Source organism: Pseudopipra pipra, chromosome 1 (assembly GCF_036250125.1).
Source record: "Pseudopipra pipra isolate bDixPip1 chromosome 1, bDixPip1.hap1, whole genome shotgun sequence".
NCBI lineage: Eukaryota > Metazoa > Chordata > Aves > Passeriformes > Pipridae > Pseudopipra > Pseudopipra pipra.
The window spans coordinates 76,517,022-76,528,263 of NC_087549.1; the positions used below are offsets into that span (position 1 = coordinate 76,517,022).

Genomic DNA, 11,242 nt, shown 5'->3' on the forward strand with positions numbered 1-11,242 from the left:
AGCCTCAGGTCTCCACCCGAGTTTATACTACAGGCACCACAATCAATCCTGACTCTGAAACCATGATAGCAGGCTTGGGCGGCAGGGTGCCACTCTACCGGCATTGCCATGTCAAGAAGTTAAGAACAGAGAACACAATCCAAAAGACTCCCAGTACTTTTAATGGCACCCCCAGTATAGAGGCAGATGTGCCATGATAAAACGCCCTTAGGCAAACTTGTTCAAGGTGCAAACATAATTTTGCCCCCAGGGGAAAAAGCAACAACCAAACACTTTCCTGTGCTAGTGTGTCCTTACAGCAACTCCCTCAAGGGCATTCTCCAAAACAAAACAGACTTGTATTAGCACACTCTTGTATCACTGACATATAATAAAGGATTATGAATAATTTCCCAAGAATATATAGGAAAAGGCAACACTAACACATCAAAGGGCACTTAGTCTTTTATTTCCCGAGTCCTCCAGCACAGCCCTTCTCCCTCTGTATGCCGTCAACCAGGATCAGGTGTGGAGGCACAGCTTGGCCCCTGAAGTCTGTTGCTGAGCTCCCGTCTTCCTTCCTCTGTCCTTCATTTGGAACAAACCAGAACTAAAACAAAATCATAGAAACATTTAATCCACCTAAGAGATGGATTAAAACGAATATTGATTACTTGACCATTCACCTTAGCTTCATATTCAGTCAAAAGCCTCTAGTGAAGCTTGCCACAAGAAGAAGATGACATACTTTCAAAGAAAGGAAAGTCTGATACCATAAACCAGGCAAAATGGCTCACTGAAGCAATTTATGTATTTGCTATAATGTATTAACATACAAATACAGGAACCCTATTCAATTCTGAAGTCTGGCAGGCCACTGGACACTACAGGAGTACAGTCTACCCTCCAGAATGTTTTCCTTCAGCATGCCATTAAACCTAGAAGTAGTAAAAAGTATTACACCAACTCCCACATTTAGGCTCTGCTCCAATATGCTCATATTTACCCACTAGGGACAACGTCATTGAGACATACAAGAAATCCAGCCTAAAGTGTACTGCATTTGAATTTTCAGTGCAAGTTTAGAAAACCATCCAAGTGATCAGAACCTTTCATTTTTGAAGACTTCCTTCTATACACAGGGTTAACTGCAAACATTTTCTCAAAGCCTTAAAAGGGCTGAAGTGTTCCTTGGGGTTTTTTTTCCAGCCATTGACTGTGGCTACTCCTTGGTGAAAAATACCTAAGAATAATTTCACACTACGAAAAACTACAAGATCTCATACAGAAATTGTATTGAACTCCTCCACAGAGGAGTTTACAGAAAATGGAAATAACTTTGTCCAGTGAAACCAAACACAATCCAATGTGTTCGGCCATGCTTCCAATGTGAACCAAAATTGTGTCTGTCCCTAATAACCTATTCAACAGGGAAAAACGTATTATCAGGTTACTCCAACATCACTCATGTTTGGGATTTTGATGAAAAAAAAAAAGGCAACACAAACCTCTAAACTTTCTACCAAATAAGAAGGCTTTCACAGGCTAGACCAAGTCACTTGGCCACAAAGGAAAACAGCACCTAAATAGAGAGCGAGTATTTATGAGTAAAACATGCACAGGTATGACATGTTTACAGCTGAAACAGCTCAGCAGCCTTCCCCAATCAGTCACTGGTTTGCAGTGGAAAAGTGTCTGCCCAGTCATGGTGTCCATGGAACAACATCCCACAGAAAAGCTGACAGACACCCCTTCACTGGCTGTCCCAGCTGAGGATATGGGGAACAAGCATAAATGATATTTGGACCTAGCTGAGATGACAATACTGATCACTGACTTGGCAGAAACGAGTCTAGGAGTGGACAGTATATTCTCCCCCAACATCCTCCTACTTCTCACAGAAACCTTTAGAAATACAAGGAAATCTTTACTCGTTATTGTCTCCTAATGAACCTTTCCCAATATATTTTTCCCATTTAATGCTCATACTTTCCATGTAACAAAGCTGTAGTTTCTTCTTCGGCAGGAATACAGTTTATTTCACAAGGCAGATCTGGAGCATATTCAATATCATTTCCCATTCTGAAATCCTACTTTGAAAAGTTCTGTCTTTAAAAGAATGGAGCGTTTGAGCTACTTAGCAGACTTCTTAAGAAAAGGATAATCCACTTAACCTTTCTGAATTGGGGGGTTGTCCAAAACAAAGTTGCATTACAGTAAATATGGCCAATGGATAACGCTCAGATTTCAGATATAGGATATCTTAGAAAATTCTAAATAATTTAAAAAAAAAAAGCCATCATGCAAAATATGAACCAATAATACCTAAAACATAGTAATTTGCCCTTAGCTGTCATCCTAACACCAAACGATCCTCCTTTATGTCTCAGTAATGCTTTAAAATGTCTCATAATGATAAATATCAGTAAAGTCAAGAGAAATGAGAACACCTAAGCCATGATCCTCTAACATATGCCTGAAGTCATAATCAATCTGGCAAGTTTTGAGGTCGCATCCCAAAACTTGTAAAGTTGCCACAATTAGTGACTTAAGGCTGGTAATTCTTTTTTTTTTGCCCCCTCAGCTGAAGCCTTAATTTAAAGTGACTTTTTACCTCCTGCTCTTCTACTGGTGCTCCACCCAAAACTATGTTCCTGGCTCTGACCACAGTTTGGGATGGTGATTCACTAAGGAAAAATACTGGCCCCACAGCCAAAAAGGTTGGTGAGATAAAACTACCCAGAGGACACGCTTCCCTCCAGAACTGTGCTGGGCACACAGTCAAAACACTGGACATTCAAGGGGTGGAGCTGCTGCTTCTGCCCCTTGCTGGAGGCTGCTGCACCTTCCACCAGGTCTGCACCCACCCAAGAGACACAAAAAGATTTGTGACACAAAAAATTTCTTGCTAGAAATTTTTTTGAAGTTACATCAATATTCACTATCCATATTGAAATTAAAAAAAAATAAAAAGGAGGCACATTATTCACTTGCTAGGGGTCAGGTCTGGATTTTTCTCTGCAAAGACAGTGACACTGTATACAAATATTCACACATAGGCACCCACATACAGAGCCAGGGACCTACCGGTTTTCCTCCAGCTGTCTTCTAAAGCCAAAAAACAGATTAATGAGACTATATTGGTCTTACCAGGCCAAAACTCAAGATCACCACCAAAGAAGCCCAACATGGTACAACCATGCATAATTATTGATAAGGGACCCCAAACTTTTCATTCTATCTTTCGAGGCGCACTGGGGCAACAAGAGCACTGAAAGGTTGAAGGGTTTCTCAGGTTACTCTTTGGACCAGCACACTAAACTCTCCATGTGACACAGAAATCTCAAGCTACCCTTCCTTTTTGCTTCCCTCTCTCCCACAATATGGTCCCCTCCTGCCATCACAGAATCATGGATAAAAATGTGGAGAATTTCTGGTAAAAGCCCATGTCACTCGGCTTCAGAATTAGTTGGGACTGGCCACGCTTTCAAACACAATTCCCTTTTACCAGGCAGCAGGCTGTGCAACAGCTCTGAAACCAAAAAGGAGCTGAAGAGGTTCACAGCCTTCAGTATCACCCAGAAACAGTGCTCACCAAATAAAAACACACAAAGAAGAAAATCTTGTTAGAGCAAAATAGCTTACACACAAAGTGCTAACACAAACATACAGTTAGGGAAAAGACCAAAGAAGAAGTAACATTTCAGTGAGGTGTCACTAGAAAGTAAAAAACCCAAAGACTCAGAAACAGCCAAGTTTTCTGTAATGGTGGGTTTCACGGATATCCCTTGGTTGAAGTCTGGCTGAACGTATCAAAAAAACCATGAGCAGACCCTGCACAACGTAGAGCCTCTATTGCCAACTTCAATACTTATGTATTTTGCAGCTTTAAGAGAATTCTTGTGTCATTTTGCAATATGTGTCATGCCAGCAGGGTTGCTAGGCTCCAGCCCAGTGACAACAACTATGCTTCAGTTGCACAAATTTGTCTTATGAAAGGCACATGTGAAGTACGTGTAGTGGGCAGTTACAATGATGTGTTACTGATGAGCTGAATGTGGTTTTCCAACTTGGAGAAATAAACCTGCAAAAACTTTCTTTTTTTTCTGGCTTAGCAAGGTACTCCTGAGTTCTCTTGAAACATTTTCTATTCAAAATGTAATGCACTCTAATTAAACTAAAAATAACTGTCGACGAAACAACCATCAGCTTTTAAAAAACCTAAATCTGAGAAGAAGTCACAGCTCAGAAACTTTGCAGAACACAGCCAACATCAACAGCCAAGAGACTCACTCTTTCTGCTTGGCATGTATTTGGCACTCAGAAGCTCTCCAGAAGCAGAACCTTTTATGCCATTGCTCATGGGATGATGGTTTTGCCCCACCAGTTGAAAGGCATCTTTGCTGGTGTAAGCTACACAGCTTACACTAATACCAAGGGCTGGAACATCAGACCTGTGCTTGTGCTATCATTAAAACACTTCTAGATGAAAACTGGGGAGACGTCCAAGGTTGTCCTGAACAGGTACACTATTCTGCACAGCACAGCCAGAACCCATGTATATCAATACAGGTATTTATCGGCATCACCAGATTTTCTCTTTAAGAGAATAACCTTGCAAGTGCCAAGGTGTATTGGGTTTGCATGGTCAGTTTCTGGTAGTGGGGGGGCTACCAGGGTGGCTTCTGTGAGAAGCTGCTAGAAGCTTCCTCCATGTCCAGCAGAGCCAATGCCAGCCGCTGGCCAAGGCTGGGCCCATCAGAAATGGTGGTAACACCTCTGTGATAACATATTTAAGAAGAAAAAAGTAAAAAGTTACTAGGCAGATGTAATTGCAGCCAGAGAAAAGCAGAGTGAGAATATGGAAGACACCCACGCCGGAGCAGGTGGATGTCTGAGCGGACGCTGTGAACCTGTGGGAGGCCCATGCTGGAGTGGAGGAAGGACTCCTCTCCCTCAGCAGAAGCAGAACAATCTGTGATGAACTGACCATAACCCCCACTCCCCATTTCCCTGCACTGATGGAGGATAGGAGGTAGAGCTTGGGAAGGAGGGAATAGTGGGGGAAGGTGTTTTTAAGATTTATTTTCCTTCTCATTACCCTGCTCTGATTTTGTTGGTAATAAATTCAATTAATATCCCCAATTCAAGTCTGTTTTGCTTGTGACGGTATTTGGCGAGTGATCTCTCCCAGCCCTTATCTCAACCCACGAATGCTTTGCTGTATTTTCTCTCCCTCGTCCAGCTGCAGAGAATGAGTGGCTTCAGTGAGTGCCTGACATCCAGATAGGTCAAACCCCGACATAAAGCCACTTGGTTGCAGGAGACGGTGAAGCCCTCAAAGGACTCAGTGCTGTGAGGCTGTGTTCTTCCAGATGTTGCAAGGGAGCACCAAGGAAAAGTTTTCTGCAAGCTGCATAACTGAAATAAGGGCTTCCAGGTTCAAGCAGATATCTCCTCTGACAGCTCCCTGAAGCTAAGTTCAAACTTCTGACCCATATCCTTTCAACAGAGTTAAGTTTAACACCTGCTTCTTCAGGACACATACTGGGAGCCCTTTCTTTAAAAGAGGGTACACAAGCAAACATGCAACTGTGGAAAGCAGAAATGAAGGAAACTCTCCTGAACTCGAGGTACCAATGGCATTCCTAAAAATAAGAGCATGCCAGACACATAATATCTGCTGTGCCTAAAAGGAGGCTACCCTGCACTTTCAAATAAACACCTGTGCAGCACTGGAGGAACATTAGCTTCTATGATGGTGATGCCTTTATAATTATCTCCTTCAACATCAGCAACCCAGACATGCTAGACAGAAGGCAGGAGACAGTTTTTCTCCTCCAGTTGTGGAAATTATGGGGCAGGGGAAATCCTTTGTCTTTTAAGTTTGGCAGCAGCTAAGCCCAAACAATCCCTGCAGCCACCGCTATGCACATTGTGCTGCAAACTCCCCAGGAGCTGAGCATGAGCTCAGAGGGCAGGTTTGGACAAGATGACCTACAGAAATTCCTCCCAACCTCAAGCCCTTTCTGACCTCAGCTGGGCCAGCAAATGCCAGAGTCCTCCTGTGGCATGGACAGCAACTATGGTTCAGTCCAACACACCATATGTATTGGGTAAAGTGACTCACCACATAAGAGGAGGAAGATAAAATTGACTTATGCATCCACTTCCCCTGCTTCCCTGATAAGCACTGCTTGGGAACTTCAGATGCTGAAAAGGCAGTATGAGCTTCCCTCTCCTACCTTTTTTGTACAAAATTTTCTTCTCTTCCTTGTCATCTGGAAATTACTCTCCTCCTTCCCTGATGGATACATCCCCTTTTAGCAGGGATGCATTCTCACTGGGAAACTCTGACCTCAACTACCAGAGGAAACTGCTTCCCTGTGAGCACCCTAGCTGTTGGTAAAACATATGGGAACAATTTTTTCAGGCTGTTTTGAACAGCATAGCCAAATGGCTCTATTGCACATATCTATACTTGTATTTCTGTATATGGATCTCCAGGATTTCTACAGGTTTTAATACTTAAGATATGCAAATATGACTGTGTATATATACTGAAAAAGTTAAAATTCTACCACCAACTTTTCTTCAAAGACTGTAATGTAGTACAGACCAATCAACAGCCTTTTTTAAAAGCCTCAGAAAACACTTTTCCTTTGTATTCAGAATGCAATTTTGTTATCACTTTAGTATCTTTCAGCATTTTGGGGAGTAAGTTCCAGGGCAAACTCTTCCGGCTTAATTCTTTACTTAGAGCCATGGTTTTTTTATAATTGGCTGAGTTAGAAAATTGGGACAGGGATGGAAATCAAGGCTCCCTGGAGAAAAGTATGACAACTTGTTGTCCTGTAAGAATAAAAACTAAGAGTACTAAGAAATAGTAAAGAAAGGAAACTGGGCAGCAAGATGGAGAAATCAAAAAGCTGTTAAGTCACAGATGACGGCAGCACCAGGTGATTGGCGGGAGCTCGGTGTTATCCCACACCTCACTTAAGGTAGCAAGTTCCAACCTCCCCTGAGACACACATTCCTGCACTCCAGAGGTGTTTTACTCAGTTGCCTCACTTTGTTCCAGTGAGCATCATGCTATACTGAAAGCAGGTTACAGTTAGCATCTATAATAATGCAGGAGTTTTTTTCCTATAAGACCTTTAAGTTGTTCAATATTTTTCTGCAACAGACAGATTAAAAGACACTCCTGCCTCCAGAGCTGTGAACAGGGGCTTCTTGCTCACACTGAGGACCCCTGTGAAGTGCCAGTATATACCCTTCTCACTACCAGCCTTTCTCTCAAAATATAATTATATCAGCAGACTTACATTGCTGATAAACCACAGCAGAGCAGACTGGGCTTTTTACCTGTGCCTTTTATCCAGCTTCCTCTTTCTTCCACACACTGGAACTTATTTTAACAAGAACAGTAGTTCCCTCAGATAAGTCAGCAAATGTTTTTGTAAAGAGCAGCTGCAGGATGTCTGCCTCACACAAATTAAATTACCTAGTGGCTCAATCCAGTGCCTTCAACAGACATTTCTTCTGTAGTAGCTGGGTCAAGCCCAGTGCATTTCTGCTATTGTGCCTCACGTTCCCCATATGCCATTTACATATGCTCTGCTCTGGTGTGAGGAAAGGAAAATGTTTATACTTATGGGTGGGACTTTGGATGCAGATTAAAGTCAAGGTGCTATATTTACTGATCTTTTAAAGTAATACCAACATGTTGAAAGGGAGTCAAAGTTCTTAAGAAAGATCAAAGTCCACATGCAGCAACCACAAATTAACATAAATACATGCTGAAATGGTAACACAGACTGGCAAAATTTACCTGCATTCTCCCTGGAGCAAGTAATTTTGGCTAATAGGAGAGTCAAAACCATGAAAACTCTTCTTCACCTTTATGTAGGGCATGCTACAGTACTTTGTGTTGGAGCAAATGACTCTTCAGACTAATTTTGCAAGGCTAGGCTAATATTACCATATTGCTCATGGCTTGCAAGGTTTTGAAGGTGAGGACTACATCCTCTACAGGGAAGAAAAAAAAAAAAGTAATATTACTACTTAACTCAGACTTTTTCAAAGTTAATCCTGTATTTCTTCCTTCTTATTGCCCTTGACAGAACTTTTGTTGTTTGACAAATGAAAAGCCAACAAGCAGTAAAGTGTATGACCTTCTTTTATTTGACTAATTATTATTTCAGTAAACAGATCACCTATTTTTCTTGTGGAAGCATCAACAGCAGCCCTGAGAACACGAGGGACGTTATTTCATGAGGGCAAAGGACAGTTTTGCAGCTTAATCGCAGCTCTGTAAAACAGATGCCTGGCCTATATTTACAGCCCTGACAGTGCAACTGCTTCGGCAAGAGGTGCAATTAAGCAAGCGTGCAGGCAGTCACCAGAAGTCACAAGCCAGACGCGGGCTCTGCCAGCAACCTACAGGCACAACACAGACACACAGAAGCCATTGATCCCGGACACCTTATGTTCATAAGGCTGTGTCGACATCAGGCGGGCTGAACTGATCCGGTAAAATATTGTTGTATAAAATTCAGCTAACTTGGACCAGAAGAGGACCCAAGTTCAGACTTTTAGCAAATACCACGTTTAGCAAATAGTTAGTAGCAAGGAGCCTTTGATTTGGTTTCCTCACCCGACACGCTGAAGTCGCAAAGATCCACAAGACCACGGTAAAGCTCAAAAAACTTTCAAGACTTCTGCCTCCTTACTTTGCATTTTGTATCAGAAGATTTCGTCTATACTTACTAACACACACACTTAATAAAGAGACCCTAAGGAAAGAGTGCCCAACGGCAGCCCCGCTTCTGAAACCTCCCTCGTTTGAAGCCTCTCATGCCCGTGCGAGGCGGACAAAGCGCGCTCCCCGGGTTTCACGCAGGGAACCCCCGAGGAGGAACCCCCGCTGCCACCCCGGCGCAGTTTCAGAGGCTGCCACGCCGCCGGCAGCAGGGAGCGGGGCAGGGACCGCACGGGCGCCCACGGCTCCCCGCTTCGCGCGGGGCGGGAGGTGCCGCCGGAGGACGAAGGGCTGTGGGGGCAGAGCCGCGGCACCGGCGTCTCCATCCACTGCCGCTCTAATAAGTCCCAATTAGCGCCGAGCGCCCGCCCGGCTGCGGGCACTCAGCGGCCGCGGCAGCACCGCTCCAGCTCGGAGGCCGCGAGTTCCGCCTCGGAGAGGCCGGGAATTTGGGGGGCGCAGCTCCCTCCCCGCCTCCCGCTCCCCGAGGGGCTGCTCCTGCAAATACCTGCAAACTGAAGCCCTCGAAGGAACGCACGCGCGACATTTTTCGTGAGCCCCCTGCAGCTTTGCTGCCGGTATCCTGCACCACAAAAGTGACCCCACTTTGGAGGAGAAGGAGGGAAATCCCAACGGCCCGCGCTCACCTCCGCCAAGAAGTTGTCCATGGTGGCCCCTCGGCCCGCCCGCGGGTCGCAGCACCGGGCTCCAGCCGCGCACCATGTGCCGCTGCCGCCCGGCCCGTCCCGGCTCGGCCCCACCGAGCCGCCTCAGCCGCCGCGCCGCTCCATCGCGCCCCAGCGCCGGCACCAGCCCGCAGCCTTTGTCCGCCCGCCCCCTCAGCGCCGCTCGGCCGGGCGGTCCCGGCAGCGCATAGCCGCCGGGGGAGGGGGTGACGAGGAGGAGGAGGAGAAGAAGGAGGAGGACAAGGAAGGCTCCCGCCGCCGCACGCTCCTGCCCGGGGCCGCCCCGTCCCGTCCAGGCGGGGCAGGAGCAGAGGCGGAGCCGGGGCCGCGCCGCTCCCTGCGCCGCGCTCAGCCGCGCCCCCGCCCCGCCCCGGCCGGAGCGAGGGCAGCGCCCCCCGTCCCGTCCCGTCCCGCAGCTGCCGCCGGTGCTACTCCCGCGGCGGCCCCGGGAACGTGTGTCCGGCTGCTCGTGGCACGGGAACCCGCGTCCGAATGCGGAGTGAAAGGAGTGCGGGCGGTGGAAGGGGAGCGGGGACTCGCCTCGGTGTGGGGGAGGCTCCGCTCCCGTGCTCGGCAGCACACGGCCGTGCAAAGCTCCGCCAGCCGGCGGGAGGTACTGCCCGAGGCAGGTGTTGCTAAAGAACACGTACCTGCAGAGTTCCGCTGCGGACAGGCAGCCCTTGGGGAAGTGTGTGGCAAACTTGTGTACGGTCCCTCCTCAGCCGTACAAGTGTTCCTTTGCTAAACACAGCCTGAAACAGCCACTCACTGAGACATCAGTGCAGATGAAAATAGCCCTGCTCTGTATAGTTTTCCAGCCCTTTACTTTATACGTGCAAGGCAGTGTTGAGGTTTTGGAGATATTTCTTTTTCATAGTTTTGCACTGACCCTACGGTAAGTAACAGCACAAGGAACGCAGCAAAGGAGAATCAAATCTTGCAGATACCAGCCTATTTCTTTCACATTGCAGAAAGAAATGTATTAAAAATAAGTCACAGCCATAAAGAAAGGGAATGCAGTATTCTATCTTTCAGTTGCAGGCAGAATTCCTATCACTGCTCTGGGAGCTTGAACATATAAGCAATGATACAGAAGACAAGCCCTTGGTAGCAGAAGTCATCATGAGTGCAACTCATTTTTTAAAGTGCCATGGCTAATGCATAGAGCACAAGCACCGCTAAAAACAGCAAGCTTAAGAATACATACACTACACAAGGAAAAACTTTCTTCTTTCACCTTTGTGTCAAAAAAAAATTATCTGAATGAGGAGGAGAGCATGTAAAAGAGGTTTGGCTTTGAGATACACCATGTAAATATGGGGTTGTGTTAGTCTTGGATGTTCACATGGTGACATCTAGGCAAACTGCTGTGCCATCAAGGTTAGCACTGGGATAAACCAGCACAAGAGGGACTTTCTGCCAAATGGGTACCTGTTAGAGCCTTCGTGGCTGCCTGCCCCATCACACAGAAACAAGGCAGGGGAAATGTTTCTGGGCAGATAGCCTCAGACATGGCCATCTGCTATAGACCAGCAGCTCTCCCCAGTTCACCTTCCTGTGGCCAGCCACACTGGCTCCTGGTAGAAAAAGCAGAAACATTTCCAGCTTACTTGTAGCCCAGCAGAGTCCCTCAGGCAGCACCCCTGCTGCAGCTTGCCAAGCTCAGCTGGGAGAGATCCCCTTGGAGACCCTACAACGTCCTGAGGCTGCCAGGGTGATCACTTCTTGTCAGCCCTCCTAATGTCTACTCTCAGGTAAACAGGTTGTACCTTCTTACAGTTGCTCTGAAACTCAAGGTTTGCAGAGAATTTCACCT

General features: G+C 46.2%; 1 protein-coding gene across 2 annotated transcripts in view; it reads right to left on the reverse strand.

Annotated features, from left to right (window-relative positions):
* The window catches only part of MYO10 (myosin X), a 162,905-nt gene extending 153,220 nt beyond the window's left edge, over positions 1–9,685 (reverse strand). The window contains exon 1 of one of the 2 annotated variants that reach the window (XM_064661733.1): positions 9,388–9,677. In XM_064661733.1, coding sequence (XP_064517803.1) covers positions 9,388–9,408 — 21 coding nt within the window. In that variant the 5' untranslated portion in view covers positions 9,409–9,677. Of the gene's footprint in view, positions 1–9,387 lie in introns of both variants that reach the window. The other variant, XM_064661738.1, reaches the window with a different exon arrangement.
* Between the last annotated feature and the right edge of the window lie 1,557 nt (positions 9,686–11,242).